Source organism: Oryctolagus cuniculus, chromosome 5 (assembly GCF_964237555.1).
Source record: "Oryctolagus cuniculus chromosome 5, mOryCun1.1, whole genome shotgun sequence".
Classification (NCBI taxonomy): Eukaryota; Metazoa; Chordata; class Mammalia; order Lagomorpha; family Leporidae; genus Oryctolagus; species Oryctolagus cuniculus.
The window spans coordinates 6,734,756-6,751,701 of record NC_091436.1 but is presented as its reverse complement, the minus strand read 5'-3'; the positions used below and the strand labels follow the sequence as shown (position 1 = coordinate 6,751,701).

Genomic DNA, 16,946 nt, shown 5'->3' with positions numbered 1-16,946 from the left:
CCACCTGTGGAGACTGGCCTGCCTCTCCAGGAAGCCTCCTTCCATCACCCCTGTCTCGGGCACTGGCCTTGTCTGAAGCCCCAGAGGCACTTTGCGGGCTGGTCTCCCCCAGGATGTGGGAATGACCCTCTCTCCCTCTGTCCACTCGCACAGGCACGTCCTGCAACAGCCCTGCCCGTTCTTCCTAACCAAGACCAGGCTCAGAGGAGTCATTCTTGGCCCACACACCTGACCCCGCCCTGCACTGCCCGCAGGCCACAGCAGCAGTGGATGCAACTCTCACTTCCCTGTCTGTGGGGCAGGGCACAGAAGAGACGGACGCTCACAAAGTGTTTTCCGGGCCCTGCAGAACCTGGATTTCAGTCATTTCAGTAAAATCTCTTCTTCTCAAACTGGAGCCCTAACTCTTCCAGGCCAGTCTCTGTTTCTGTGCAGGGATTAAAGCAATCAATAGGTACTAGAGAAGTAGCTGTTTCTTTCAACAGAGAGACACAGTTTGTACTAAATAGATTTTGCTTTTCGAGTCCTGAAATATAAAATAATTTCTTTTAAAATCTAAAAATAATTTCTCATAAAAAGCACTAGTGGGAGATGCTCAGCACGGAGCTCATTTTCCCAGACTGAGTATTGAGGGGTGGCCGTTGCCGACCTCGGGAAGTTCACCCGGCCTGGGGGGCTGATGCGAGGCTTGTTTTCCGGGAGACATAGGAGAAGTAACAGCTTCACCACAGGCCACTCTCATGCTTGAGATCTTCCCAGTTTTGATTTGATTCTCCATTTGCTTGTATTTTCCATTCTAAGTCTCATGTTTGATAAACTGTTTTCCAAAGGATAACTCCTAAGAAGTTCATTTTTATGGCCCTTGGTAACTTTTTGACAGCTAGCTTGATCTGAGTAAGAGAGATATTGGTCGCGTAATGACCACCATCAAGGCACACTGAAGTGCGTGTCTCGTGGCGCCATCAATCACCTTCCTGACGGATCCAGCAGAGGAGCAGGCCTCGTTCTCCTGCCCCATTGCTCTCACATCTTCCCTCCATTCGTCCCACTCCATTAGCCGCTCCTGCACTTTCACTGCGCCATCTCTGAGTGACCTCTAGGTCCTAATCCCTGATATTCTCATGTAGCTCTAATCTACCTTCCAGTTGAGATATCCGGTGATGTCTACAGGGAAATTTAATCTTGCTTAGCTCCAGTTCTCGGAATTTCACTTATAAATCTATTTGAAAGTATCTTTTTTTTAAAAAAAATACCTATTGCTATCTTTTCTGGTAGATGGATACATCTTCCCTAATAGTGGTCTGGAAGCACACTTTCTTTGGTGTAATCATGATAAATTCTGCTGTGACTTCTTTGTTGTCTGGGGTCCTTTTCTGAAGCTGTTTTGCAGTTTTAAGTATAGTCTTTTACTGACCTACCTAGCCCTGAGATCACTCTACGGAAAGAGAAAAAATAATAGGCAAGTAAAATTTTCGAAGCCTCTAGGATTAACAAATAGGTTTAAAGTTTCTCCTATTTAAAGGAGGCTGTGGGAACATACAGGATTTACTTCTGTACACAAAATAAGGTGTAAAGTACAGGACAGAGAACAGCAGATCATCGTGTGTAAAGCACAAAGTACAATTCGCAGAGACCAGGAATTCCCTGCAATGGGCAGGCAAGAATTATTTTCAGAATTTGAAAATGTATTATGGAAATTGAACATTTGCTTGAAAGATGGTATCACAGACTAAGCTAAGGTTACCTGTGTGTGATGCCTGTGAATATCTGGAGTGTGTGGATTTTCGGCTACAGCAGGCACCAACTCTGGCACCTGGCTTCCTTTCCAGCGAGATTAATTTTTTCTGTGATAGTTGACGAAGAGTCTTTTAACAAATTATGGAGAAGATGGCTGTTGATTTAATTTTCCACTAAATTGTGAAAGAGTCCAGATGAAAGCACACAGAAAGGAAGGCTGAGCTGAATTGAGTCTAGCCTTTAGGCCCTCCTATCACTTGGGGTTCTTAAAAACTGCTTAAGTTCTACAGCATTCTTTAAAATGGACCTACTTCTCCCTAGCTGACTAATTCATCTTCACATATAAACAAGGTTTTGATTTTTACTCAACTTTTTAACACTTTAGCTAATTCCATAACAAAATATCCATCTTCAAGTTTTAACTTTAACCTTTCACAAAAGAACAAGAAATGTTTTGTTATTGAGCACTCCAAACTTGGCTTAGAAACTAGCCGTCCTTGGGTCTGAGTACTTGACCGGTTTTTGAAAAATGCTCTAAGAAGTTTCTAGTTTGTCACCCAAATTGCATGTCAGACAACACAGAACACTTTGTCACGCTTAGACGCCATTCAATCATAATCTGAGTTTGACTTGAAAGCTTTCACAATTCAATTTCATTTAAAATTAAGAAAATATGACTGCAGAGAACAGTGGAGGGGCAGGGAAAACATTTTCCTTGGCCAAACTACAGGGCAGAGGAGGGGGGTGACAGCATGTGTTCCTCCTGTACCTGTTTTCCTTCTCTACCCTCCACACCACAAGGGCTGGGTTTGGTTATATGTTTGGAGCTGGTTTTGCCAACATTGGTTACTGCACGGTGAGTGTAAGCTTGGGCAATGCAACAATAGTAGCCGTGGCTCCTTCGTTGTACACATAAAGATGTTCACCTGTGACTGTCTCAGGGATCCTGGGTCAATCCAGAATTTTCTTAGAACAAAACTAACCTTTCATAATAATGATCCTGGAAAAAATAAGGACACAGCGCCTATCCAGGGAACCTTCCAGAGACATCCTGGGGCTCACAGTATGAGAGTCTAATGATATCTGAAAGGTGAGAACAACCAAAACGCAGACAGAACCCACTGAGGATGGTAACTGATCAAACTGAAATAGCATAAGAAACTTTCTGGACATAGAATATGCAAATGACTAATAAATCAAATCTGCTCAGTATTAGGAGATTCTTATTTACTATTCACTTTGTTTTACTCCATCTCTCAAGAAGATGAAATCAGAGATGCAGACCATGAATATTAACTTGGAGTCAAACCAACGCTCCAGTCGATATACGTGGGGCCCAACAGGGAGAGAATGTGAGAAACAAATTTCATACTGACCAAGGTGAAAACTCCCCATTTATTACACTGAGTTTAATAGTTGTGTTATTTATTATCATTCAGGGATAGCTTTAAGTTCTAATTTCATTTGAAATAAATCCTGGAACTACTTTGAGAGAGTCTACTTGAGCGTTCCTGAAGAAAAAAAGTGCTTTATGCAAAAGTTTAACTGATGTCAAAACTAAGTCAGCTGAAAAAGAAAATATTATATTACTTTATGTGGGATTTTAGGCATTTTTTTGCATTTCAATAAGAGAAAGTAGAATGCATGTTACAGCCTATTAAGCAGTAAACCAACACCCTTCAATAAAAATTTTAAAAATGACCTTGGTAGTACTTTACTTTGAGAGATAATTTTAATAGATTTTTCCCCATTAAATGGAACATCCCCCTCTCCCAAACCCCGCTGTCCAACCATCAGAAGTGAGGGCAAAAGCAACATCTCACAGTCGTGTAAGAAATGGCCCCATTACCATAAGCACCTCTGAAGCTAGATGATTTTACAGGGGAGGGTTCAATCACAGGGAGTCTAGGTGTTACACTTTGGAACTCAGAAACAATCGCTAGGGTAAGGCGGTTGACTCAGCAGTTGAGTTGAGACGCTCACATTCCACATAGGAGTGTTCCAGTTCTACTCTCATAATGCACATCCCAGGAGGTGGCAGGTAATGGCTCAGGTAGTAGGTCTCAGCTACCCACATGGTAGATGCAAATTGAGTTCCTGGCTCCTAGCTTTGGCCTGGACCATCAACCATTGTGAATATTCAGGGAGTAAGCTGGTAGAGGGGACATCCCTTTCTCTTTCTCTCTCTCTCTCTCTCTCTCTCTCCCCTTCCCTCACTCCCTCCCTCCCTCTCCTCTCTTTCTAATTACATATAAATAAATAAATAAATAAAGGGACTAGGTAGGTGAGAAAAAGTATTGTAAAGAGGAAAGGATAGCCTAGGGGTGAGCATGTAGCCTAGTGGTTAAGATGTTGGTTCAGATGCTTGTAGCAATGTAGCACCTGGAGTTGACACCCGGGGCCAGCTCTTGACCCTAGCTTCCTCCAGTGCACCAAAAAGGAAACCTGTCGAAGTGAAATGGACACTATGAGAAACAGTGACTTGATCAGCCCTTGTCCTGACTGTTGATGTACAATTTAATACTTTATCCCTTTCAGTATTTTTTTTGTTCTAGTTAATACTATTGGTTGAACTCTGTAATTAACACACAATTATTCTTAGGTGTTTAAATTTAACTGAAAAGTGATCCCTGTTAAATATAAGAGTGGGAATAAGAGAGAGAAGAAATGTACAATTTCGGACATGCTCAATAGGACTTGCCCCAAACGGTGGAGTTAGAAACGTGCCAGGGGATTCCAATACAATCTCATCAAGTGGCATGTACCAATGCCATCTCACTAGTCCAAGTGATCAATTTCAGTTTACAATTGATCATACTGATAGGTCTAAGAGTCAAAGGGATCACATAAACAAGACTAGTGTCTGCGAATACTAACTGATAGAATAAAAAAGGGAGAGAATGATCCAACATGGAGAGCGGGATACACAGCAGACTCACAGAATGGCAGATGTCCTAAATACCACTCTGGCCTCAGAATCAGCCCTTAAGGCATTTGATCTGGCTGAAGAGCCCATGACAGTATTTTAGGCATGGGAAGCCAAGACACTCTGGCAAAAAAACAAAAACAAAACCCTAAATGAAAGATCTCTGCGAGTGAGATCCCAGTAGAAAGAACGGGCCATCAAAGAAGGAGGTACCTTTCTCTGAAGGGAGGAGAGAACTTCCACTTTGACTATGACCCTGTCTGAATAAGATTGAAGTCAGTGAACTCAAAAGGCTTCCATAGCCTTGGCAACTCATGACTAGAGCCTAGAGATTACTGACGCCATAAACAAGAGTGTCAAATTATTAAGTCAGCAACAGGAGTCACTGTGTACTTACTCCTCATGTAGGATCTCAGTCCTTAATGTGTTGTTCAATGTGAATTAATGCTATAACTAGTACTCAAACAGTATTTTACACTTTATGTTCTGTGTGGGTGCAAACTGATGAAATCTTTACTTAATATATGCTAAATTGATCTTCTGTATATAAAGATCATTGAAAATGAATCTTGATGTGAATGGAAGGGGAGAGGGAGAGGGAGATTGGTGGGTTATGGGTGGGAGGGAAGTTATGGGGGGGAACCATTGTAATCCATAAGCTGTACTTTGGAAATTTATATTTACTAAATAAGAATATATATATATATATATAAAAGAATAAATCAGGGATTTTGCTTTTTTGAAATTTAACTACAAGAAAATTTTTTTCAAAACCTTTGATAGAAGTTGAAATTTTTATAACAGTGTCCAAAATACTCTTAAAGAAATAACATTGCGGCTGGCGCCGTGGTTCACTAGGCTAATCCTCCGCCTTGCGGCGCCGGCACACCAGGTTCTAGTCCAGGTCGGGGCGCCAGATTCTGTCCCGGCTGCCCCTCTCCCAGGCCAGCTCTCTGCTGTGGCCCAGGAGTGCAGTGGAGGATGGCCCAAGTCCTTGGGCCCTGTACCTCATGGGAGACTAGGAGAAGCAACTGGCTCCTGCCTTCAGATCAGCGCGGTGCACCGGCCGCAGCGCGCTGGCCGTGGCGGCCATTGGAGGGTGAACCAACGGCAAAGGAAGACCTTTCTCTCTGTCTCTCTCTCTCACTGTCCACTCTGCCTGTCAAAAAAAAAAAAAAAAAAAAAAAAAAAAGAAAGAAATAACATTGCAAAGTGACTTAGAAAATTCAGAGGTTATAGTTATTATTTAGCTGCATTTTGTAAATGCAATTTAGAAAAGTAGTTTTATGAGAGAAGATGAAGAAATCAAACTTTCCAGACTGAATGCAATCCACAGGCATAGGTATTCCAATATGTGCTTACTTCCAAATCTTATTTAGTAAAAATTTATTCAGTACTCATTAAAAATGGTAGGAAAAATAGTTGTGTAAAATCATTACGTTTCCCATCTTCTTAAACAATTTTTAAATAATTTTAATTTTTTATTTTTTATTTTATTTTATTTTATTTATTTTTTTTTTTTTTGACAGGCAGAGTGGACAGTGAGAGAGAGAGACAGAGAGAAAGGTCTTCCTTTTGCCGTTGGTTCACCCTCCAATGGCCGCCGCGGCCGGCGCGCTGCGGCCGGCGCACCGCGCCGATCCGGTGGCAGGAGCCAGGAACCAGGTGCTTTTCCTGGTCTCCCATGGGGTGCAGGGCCCAAGCACCTGGGCCATCCTCCACTGCACTCCCGGGCCACAGCAGAGGGCTGGCCTGGAAGAGGGGCAACCGGGACAGAATCCGGCGCCCCGACCGGGACTAGAACCCGGTGTGCCGGCGCCGCTAGGCGGAGGATTAGCCTAGTGAGCCGCGGCGCCGGCCTTAATTTTTTATTTTATAAAGTATTTATGTACCTAAATTTTCTGTTTAAACATGAATGCAGCTACACCCCTAAATTTGTGGCATGTGGTGTATTTGTTGCTTGTCCCATATTTCCATGCTGATCTTTTTGCTGATTTAGTGATTCAGATTTCCGTATAGGAGACATTTTTAGGATTATATTCCCGTTGGGGATATTTGGTGATCATATTCTTGTTGGCAATATTTAAATTCCTTCATATTCTAAAGCGTGATTGACTGTTGGAATGTTTCCCATACGCTGCTACACACTGGGATCCCTGCAGGTGCCATAAGTCTCCTCGCTGGTGACCCCCTTGTTCCCTCCTGGGCTTACCCTGCAGGGGCTCTCCCTGCTCTGCCTTGTGTCTCTCTCACCATGATGACGGCTTTATGCATATGACTTGCTCATTCTGACAGTGATTCCTTAGTACATTTTTAATTCATGTCACTAAGATCACTCAATTTTTAACTGCTGTACCTTCCTGGATTATTGAATGTTTAATTAAAATCTAAGGGACCTTCTTTTCAGTGTTTTCCCCCCTAAATTAATTTATATTTAATTAAAATGGCTTCAACGGCTTCATTTAGTTAATACTTGCCTGTGGTATCACTTTCCATACTTCTATGTCATCCACCCAGAAGCCTCTGTGTTCGGGCTCAGTCAATGCATTTACATTCACGCCCCCCCCCCCCCCCCCCGGCACAGGGGGTTGCATTTGGGTCATTTTGTGTGGTTTCCTCCCTGCACTTCACTCTCCCTCCTTCTTTTTCCTCGTTACCTTTCTCTCTACTAATTTTACACTTTATCTTTTATTGCAGTCCTTGGGCAGTCATGAGGGATGCTGTGAATGGGTCTTTAACTTCTAGCATTTGACAGGGACCATGCCTGGCCTGACCTCATCGCTGGGCCTGAAACTGCCTCCCAGGAGGTTATAGGGAGAGGCAACCTGAAGGTTCTGAGCCTGAGGGTACAATGAGGGTGCAATGATGAACTAGGAGGCGGGGACCCATGAGCCCTGAAGATGAGGTTGGCTGCCTTTCCAAGGAGCAAAAACAGGCAGTGATTGACCCATGTGCGGGGAACTTTGCTGCTGTGTCCTCCCTAGGATTTGAGTTCACCCCAGTATCATCAACTGGAGCATGGTGAGAGGCCCATGTGCTGGACAGCAAGGACTTGAAACTGATCAAGTCAATGTCAAGGGAGATCCAGCTTTGAACCTACAAATCGACTATGTTCAGGAAGACCTTTGAGGATCAGCTCCCGTTTACCGCCAGGAAATTCACAAAGGAGAAAATCCCCATGAGTCAGAGGATGGGGAATAAGACACCAGGGTAAACAGCCCAAGAGCAGTGGCAGTGAGGATGCTGCCTTCCTTCCAAACCCTCTCCACCATGGCACCGGGAGTTCCAAGCAAAGAGCCATGCTTTGAGTGCAGTGGATGGGAGGCAGCCTGGAGACAGAGCCCTTGGCTCCCTAGGGACAAAGACGCCCACGCAGAAGGGACGTAGGAGTGAAGCCCGGGGAGAAGCTCCTCAGTCAGCACCCCAAGGTGCTGCCAGCACAAAGCCTCGGAAGGGCAGCCAAGTCCAGAAATTCTTCACCTGTGACTCACGCCCCCATCGGCACATGCTCACACTAGAGGGAAACCTGCGGGGACAGCCCAGGTGGGGAAGCCGCCTGCTTGGCTCATCACCAGGAAGCCCACTTTCCTCACAGGACCTCATGGGCACAGCCAAGGTGGAACACGTTTGGCAGAAGACGTGTACATCAGCTGTGGCCTCGGAAGTACTGTAGGCACGGGGACCTCGTCAGCTGTCTGCTTGTCTTTACTTAGGAAAAAAGTGTTCACACTTGAGAGGTGAACTGCAGAGTGGCCTGCGGAAGAAACCTCCATGCACCAGAGGATCCTGGCCCCCAGGAGATGAGGCTCTGACAGGAGCCACAGGTGTGGGAAGCTTTCAGGGTAGCCTGCACGCTCACTTCCCTGGAAGCAGGATGGAGCTCACCCCTATGGCCCAGGACAGATGCCTTCATCCTCTCCCTCCTCATCAATGCAGCACTTTCCCTGCCCTCCCTACAGGGACTTCAGATGGGTCCCTATCCACTGGGGTGGCCTTTCCCTTTGCCTGTACTGGGTTAGGTGTGGACCTGATCCAGTCTGGCTAAGGGAACCCGGAGGAGGGAGACAGCAGCTGGAAGCTTCTAGACAAGTTTGCCTGCTCCTCGGATTGATGTAGGTGCTGCTGTGGCAGCAGCAAGGCCATCTTCAACCAGCCTCAGTCATGTTCTAGGTCAGCTGGGGACCGTGTGATCATGAAGGCCTTTGTGTGATCACATTTCATCTGGGAGCTTCTTCCAGACAAGGTTGACAATACAAACAGGTTTCTACCAGCCTGGTGGAGGGAAGGGTCATTCAGCGCCAGGGGCATGTGCCTGGGGACATCTGGAAGGCAGGGAAGGACCCTCTGTCCCATCATGGGCTCTCAGGGACTCTGTGGAAGGAAGCTGGTTGTCAGGAAGGTAGAATTACTTAGAGTGAGGGGAACTACTGTGTAGAGTGGCCAAGGAGGACAGGCCAGGGCTGTCTCACTCTCGGGGCATCTGCACTTCCCACACAGTTGGAAAGGAAGCTGCCTCCCGGGCCCTGGCAAGGGGCCCACAGCTGTGAGTGGGCAGGGGACTGGCTCTGCTGTGAGAGGGTGCTGAGGACAGCACACAGCTTGGTCCAGCTGCTACCCTTCCAGCAGGTGCTTGAGGTTTGAATTTCTATGTGAAATCTCTTGATGGTGCTGGGGCTTCTTGTTGCTTTACTGGGATGTCACTGACATCAAATAAACTCAGATACTCATACATATATTTGATAGGTTTTGAAATCCACATTACCCCATGATAATGAACCACTGATGTATTCCATTGTGTGGGAGACCATAGTCTTCATCCGTTCACCTATTATTGGACATGGATGTTGTTTCCAGTTTGGGCCATTACAAATAAAGCTGGTAGAAATATTTATGTACCAAAAGCACATTTGATTTCAAATAGTACCTTTACTTTCCATTGAAAAATACAAAGATGCTAGCATGCTTTAGTTTTATGCTCTATGCTCACAAGTAATATTGGCCAGTAGATTTATTTTATCTTCATCAATATGTGCATAAATCAAATATATTTACTTTTTTCTTAGATTTATTTATACTTTTTGCAACCATTCCTTCTCAACTTTCAAGTTTTCTTCTGGGATCAGTTTCATTCTGAAATGTGTAATTAAAAAATTTAAATAATTTGTAGATGGAAGTAGATTCCAGGAGTTTGTCTGCATGGAAGTATCTTTTTATTATTGTTCTTTTTTAATTTTTAAAAATTTATTTACTTGAAAGGCAGAAAAAGAGAAGGGGAGAGGAGGAGAGGGAAGCAAGAGAGAGAAGAAAAAGAGAGATCTCTCATCCTTTATTTCACTCTCTGAAAGCCTCCAACAGTCAGGGCTGGATGAGACAGGAGCTGGGATCCCAGAACTCAATCCAGGTGTCCCATATAGGTGGCAGGGACCCACGTACTTGGGCCATTGCCTGCTGCCTCCTGGAGTGAGTATTATCCAGAAGCTGGAATTGGATTGGATCTGTGAGCCAAACCCAGGCCCTCTAATATGGGTTGCAGGCATCCCAAGCAGATTCTTAACTGATACAGCAAATGTCTACTCCTTTATTGCTGTTCTTATTCTTCATTCTTAGAACATTTTTTCTGATATATGATTAATATTTACTATCTTTTTGAGAGATAAAGAAGTTGTTTTGTATTTTTTGTTAATTTATTTTCATTTTATTTTAAGGCAGTGAAACAGAGAGCGAGACAGAGACAGACAGAGAACCTCCAATCTACTACTTTACTCCCAAAATACCCGGGAGCCTGAAACTCCATCTAGGTTTCCCAAAGGCATGTCAGGGACCCAAGGTCTTGAGCCATCACCTGCTGTCTTCCCAGTGTGTATATGAGCAAGAGCAGTCAAATCACAGATGATATGGGATGAGGACATCCCAAGCAGTGTCTCAACCACAGCACCTATTGCCTGTCCCAACATTTACTTTAATATTTCATCTGTCTCTGCTACTAACACTGATTATCAGTTGAATTGTCATTCAACTTCCAGTTGAACTGTGAAGCGCCTGTGTCGTTGTAGCTGCCTTTGGAATCTTCTCTTTGACTTTGATGATCTACAGTTTCAATATGGTCTGTTTACATACGGTTGTCACTGTAGTCACACTTCTGGTGAAGTCCTCACAATTGCAGACTTTACACCAGTCTCTCTATCATTTTCTTTTGGAAATGTAACATTTGAATTTTGCAATTCTCTCTTCCAAGTTTTAAAATGCCTCTTTTGTATTTTAAGCTTGATTTTTTTTCTGACTGTATTTTGTGTCTATTTCTAAGGTTAAATTTCAAATCTAATTTTTCTTTTCATTTGTGTCATAGGCTGTTGAGCCTACTGAGAAATTTTCAAGGCTAGACTCTCATGTTTGTGGTGTGTGTGTGTGTAGTCTGATGGAATATTTATGATAGTCTGGTTTTTGCATCATTTGTTACATGCACCCCATTTTAAGCATATTAACCATACTTACAGTCTCCCCATGCTACTTTCAGTTTTTGTGTTCTTTCCAGGTTTAAATTCTGTCCAGTCTCATTTCACAGTGGCTTGTTTCTATATATACAAGTATTTTGTGATGTTTCTGATGACTAGCTCATGCTTTACGAAACATTATCAACAGAAATTATTGAGGACTCATTGGAAAGCACAGTTCTCCTGGGAGTATCTGGACCAGTTACAGGCTCGTATGGGTCATGACCAACTCATGACTATGTCACCCAGTATTGCAACTCAGAGCTTTATGTGTCTGTCACACAGGAAGTATAAATATTGGCTCCAAACCCAGGAAAAGATGAGTTTGTGCTTACAAATTCTTATGGTGAACATTTTCTCCTTTACCAAATTAAGAAAAAAACAATAGGCAAGGGTTCCTACCACCTTTCTCTCCAGTTGATCCAATGGGGGTGCCCTATTTTATGAGTCCTAGTACTGTGTGGGATTTGTAGTTCACTTCCATATTGGAAAAGCCCTCAGGCCCAACCCAGTCCCTGGGCACATTTGTCTCCCTCTACTCCCTGCTGCTTAGTGGTACCGCAACATGGCAGCTGGAGTCAGCAATACCATTTCCTCTCAGGGGTCTGATTTTCTCTGAATATTTGGCATACTTTGTCAATATAGCCGATCTCTTAAACACACATGCTTTGTGATTTAATCTAACATTTTTAGAGGGTGTGAACTGCAATGATTTTTATAGGGATCAATTCACTATGCTGCCAGAAATAGAGCTGCAATGCCACTGAATTTATACTGAATTCTCTACATGGATGTCAAAGGCAAGTAAATCTGCAATAAGTAAAGGACATGATTTTCAACACAGTTATCCCCTTTGACTAATTTGAAGCTAAATCCTTGGAGAGGTAGAATTCTCTGTTCTGCTGTGACTTAATCCTGCCAATTACCATCGAGGTGTATGACAAGTAGTCAGACAGTCAACGATTGAAGTCGATTTTCAAAGGATCTCACATTACTGTAAAGATGACATAGAGAACATGTTATGCATACCAGAGGATGGGTGAATGGGTGGATGGATAGTTGCATGTGTGTAAGGGTGTCTATTGCACATACATTAGTATATGCAATTGTGTTGTATACATGAACACACTTGAGAAACCTGCTCTGCAAAACGTATGCAGTGCAGCTTCGTCACGGGAGGTGACTCATGACTGCAGCATGCCTTGATGCCTGTGAGTGACATGCAAGCCGTTATCTTTCCTTCGGAATTTGCATTAGCAGCCACCCTGCCGGTGGTCCCTCGTTCTGTTTCATTGCTGTCTGGGTACCCCTGCCATCATCCAGCAGACTGGGGAGAGGAGGCACAGCTAATGGCGCCAGCTCAAACGCTCTGTCTTTGCTTCGGATGGATTTTGATCCTTAGAGAAGATGTTAGCTGCCAGCTGGCTGTGACAGTCTGTGAGCTGACACTGACATTTGTGTTGCTGCCCTGACAGTGTTTACAGCCCAGGAAATATAGAGTCAGAGTAGGATCGGCCTGAGGATTTTTTAAGGTAAAAGGTGGAACAATAATGCAAATGATAAACATGACCACAGTAATCAAATTATTTTTAAAATAAGTGTGGAGCTTAGGGTCTCCTTCAGGAAGTATCTGCTCTCTGTCTACGAGACCTACACAGCCACAAGCTTGCACAGACAGATCACTAGCAGGGGAGCCCAGCAAGGCAGTTACACAGCTGCTTATCCCGGTGGCACCTTCCAAAAGTCCACCATGGCAGAGACCTGCTAAGGCCCAGGGGGCAGAGAGAAAGAGAGAAGGCACCTGTGAATGGTGGGGGGATGGAAACATAAACACCACAGTGGCAGTCAGAGAGAGGAGGGAGCCATCTTTGCTGTTTGTCTTTCATAGACTCTGGACTGACTCTTCCTTACCTAGACTCTCCTTTTCTGTTTTAAGATTTATTTATTTATTGTAAGGATAGAGAAAAAGAGGGAGAGAGGAGAGAGGAGAGGGAGAGGGAGAGGGACAGGGACAGGGACAGGGACAGGGACAGGGAGAGAGATACTTCCATCTGCTGGTTCACTTCCCAGATGGTTGCAATGGCCAGCACTGAGCCAGGCTGAAGCCAGGAGCCAGGAACTTCTTCCAGGTCTCCCATGAGTGTAGCAAGGGCCCAAGCACTTGGGCCATCCTCCACTGCTCTTCCCAGGCCATTAGCAGGAGCTGGATCAGAAGTGGAGGAGCCAGGACAGGAACCAGAGCTCCTAAGTGATGCTGGCATCACAGGTGGCGGCTCAATTCACTACACCACGACTCTGGCCCCTAAGCTCTCCTTTTTGTCCCATGACTGTCACTTTGGGAAGACCTCCAGGTGCACATTTCCATGTAATCAACCAAAGTGAGTGGGGGGCAGTGGCTCAGGGAGAATTTCTGTCAACATTGTCAGCACCTCCGAACGTCACAGCACTTGTGGTGAATGTTATTAAACTGAAGTCAGTTGGCATTTCTGTCTGTATTCTAATTTCCTAGTTATCACTGAAGATCCCATCATTGTGTTGTTTCAAAAACAAAGCAAAACAACCAAGGAACATGCCCGGGTACTCACTGCTCTGGTCCCAGGGCAGTTTGGGGCTTGGCATTCACCATGCATCCGGTTTGGATCCAAGACATCTTCCCAGCAAGATGGGCCCTGTGAGAAAAAGGACAACGTGTACACAAAATAGAAACTGACTCCATGTTCTAAAGTCTCTCCAGTTATATTATGAAATGGTGATAAAATTTACATGTAATCCAGTGGTTTTCAAAGTGCGGTCCATAGACCCCAGGGGTCCTCAAGACCTTCTTGGGGGATCTGCTAGGACAAAGCCATCTTCAGGGACACACCAAGACTGTATTTTGCGTTTAGTTTTGAAAACATTCATTCCTCACGCCAGGGCCCTGCTTAGCTGGTGCTCTGACTAGAAAGGCCACTGCTGGGCTTGGGGCTCCTCTCTCCAGCACCTTTGCTGGGTGGCGGTTACGCTCCTGACAAGCGTCAGTCTCAGAGCAGGGTGTTGTTTGCCCCCTGTCCTGAAGCAGACTTGGTCCATTCTGCTCTCTGCAGCACCCACACCCAGGGGGCTCAACAAGCTCTCTTAGCAGTCAAAGAAGCACCTTGAGTAACAGCGAGAGCCTTTCTATGAAGTGGGGAGGGAGGACGAATGAAACATCAGTGTCCATTAATGCACAGCTTTCAGAAAGCAGCCCAGCAATCCACGTTGGGAGCCTGATAGCCAGTTCAAGACTTTTTGTCTAAATTTTAGGAAATCTACATGGGCCCAAAATAGTAAGAACAGAGAGAGCCAGATGCATTTGGTTTACAGATGCTGTGTACAGAGTGGTAAGAAACTGGAAATCGCCCAGATCCCTAGAGATAGGTGGATAAACACCCCCTGCTAAAGCCAATAGCATGCAGCCACTGAAATTCATTGCTCTTCATTACTGGGTGAAAGGAATACAAAATCGAATTCAAGTAGGAGTCCAACTATTAAATGATTATGGAAGGAAAGATTAGGAAGAAATAAAGACATAATCTGCATCATTTTGGGTAGCAGATTCCTCTCCACAGATAAATGTAATTTCAAAGATATAACACTTTTCTTAAGTGCATTGCAATTTTAACTGGTGACTTTTAAATGAAAACACACCTGCCAGTCATACTCACAGAGGCCCTGGGGCAGCAGTTGAATGAGTCAAAGCCTCCCTGGACTGCTGGTCACCATGAGCCAGCTGGGCACACACGGGGACCTCCTCCATACTCAATCTCATTTCAAAACTGACACCATGTAAACCCAGAACAGAAGACAGCAGTGGTCAAACAGAGATTTCCATGGCTTTCTGGAAATGGGCCCAGGGCTGTGGTAGAGGATGAGCCTTCACCTGTGCAGGACCACAAGGAGGCTGAGGGCTCAGACGAAGGCAGGGCCTAGAGAAGGCAGAGGGACACCTGGAGTAGCAAATCCACACACAGAAGAATCTGAAATATGCCCGAAAGAAAGCTCAGATCACCCATCTGGAAACAGAAACCAAAATAGAATTTTAAAATCATAGCAATGCCTTCAAAGTTCAGGGGGAAGGGTTTTCGATACCTACTCTGCATCTAACCAAATTCTCAGTGAAATGGGATACAGGGAGGTGGCAGGTTTGCTTGCAGGCCTGCGGGGCTGAGATCAGGGTAAAGTCCCACGGTCTGCGGAAGGCAAAGGGCCCGGCCTGGACCGCTTGGCAGCTGTGAGTCAGGGATGGCAAGGTGCAGGACTGAGGGAGGAACTGAATCCTGTGACAGGGAGGTGAGGGGAGGGCAGATGGACAAGGTTCCAGTGGAGGTGGTGTGAGGGCCAGTGCCTGGCATGGGGAGGAGGAAGGTTACAACAGAGGGCAGGGCTGTGGCCATTCTGATATAGGCAGGCAGATAGGATTAAATTGATTAGAGTTGTGAGCTATGGACTCCAGCTTCTCCCTGCCCCCTTTCATGATCTCATGACCGTACCTGGCCTCACCTGTACGCCCACTGCCAATCTGACTACATACCCACTCCCCTTTGGAAGTGAGAAAAGATATGGAACGTGGTGGGGCCTTTCCTTTGTTGTCCCATGACTCTGGGCGCATGGCCTTTTGGCCACCTCTTTCCGTCTACTTCCCTGCCCCCACTAAGCTACCTGTAGCTGCTCCTAATGGCACACTTTGCTCCACATGGCTCCCGTCCTGCTCTCTGCCTGGTATGGATCCAGTACACTTCTAGACTTCTCTCTCCCCTAAATAAAGCCCTCACTTTCCTGTATATTTCTCTCACTGAATAAATGCTAAGACCTTACCATGTCACCTGGTTTATCCAAGCTGATATTCAGAATTCTTATCTGAATAGACAGCAAGGACCGTCAGGATATTAATATTGAAATTATTAATAACCTAGCCTATTTCAGTTTCACTACCAAAAACCCTTGGGCCCAGCCAGGCGGTTTCAGTCACAGGGCTAACTAGGTCATCTCGAGTTGGCACAAGGACAGGGCCTGCTCAGGCATCATCCCAGAGCAGCCTGGCCATGCTGTCGCAGAGGCTGGTCCACAGGCCAGCAAAGGTAGGCAAGCATTCTGGCTTCCCTGGCCATCTGCTCTGGTGCTCTCACCAACACACATGCGCAATGTACCGGCACATAGACACACACACACACACACACTCAAATACACTCACACACACGCACACTCTCACACACACTCATACTCTCACACACACACACACACTCATACTCACATACACACACATACACACACTCACACACACACAAATACACTCACACACACTCATACTCACATACACACACTCACACACATACACACACACTCAAATACACTCACACACACTCATACTCACACACACACTCACACAACACATGCACACTCTCACACACACACTCATACTCACATACACACACACATACACACACTCTCACACACACTCATACTCACATACACACACACTCACACACTCACACACACACACACTCACACTCTGCTCCACAGGGTAACAAAGAACCTGTGCAGAGCTGAGCACCACCAGAACGAGAGCGGGCCTCACTGCACAAGCTGCCCACCGGTCCTCCCAGGGCCAGGTCTGGAATCCACAGATCAGTCACAGCAAAGCCACTGCGTGTCCTGGAAACGCACACACAGGAACAAGTGGTGGCCAGCCTGAACTGCTGTCCTTACGACGCCAAAACTTGGATTTTGGAAGTTCCCTGCCCCCGCCCCAGTCCCTCTCTGATGCAGGTTTGTGC

At 45.3% G+C, this 16,946-nt stretch overlaps 1 protein-coding gene across 8 annotated transcripts in view; it reads right to left on the bottom strand.

Moving 5' to 3' along the window:
• The window catches only part of PRKN (parkin RBR E3 ubiquitin protein ligase), a 1,400,595-nt gene that overhangs the window by 650,400 nt on the left and 733,249 nt on the right, over positions 1 to 16,946 (bottom strand). For all 8 annotated transcript variants that reach the window (XR_011388432.1, XM_051855168.2, XM_051855165.2 and 5 more), the window contains one exon: positions 13,740 to 13,823. Coding sequence is in view for 7 of the 8 variants with exons in the window: in XM_051855168.2 (XP_051711128.2) it covers positions 13,740 to 13,823 (84 nt within the window). In the remaining variant the exon portion in view is untranslated. The remainder of the gene's footprint in view (positions 1 to 13,739; positions 13,824 to 16,946) is intronic.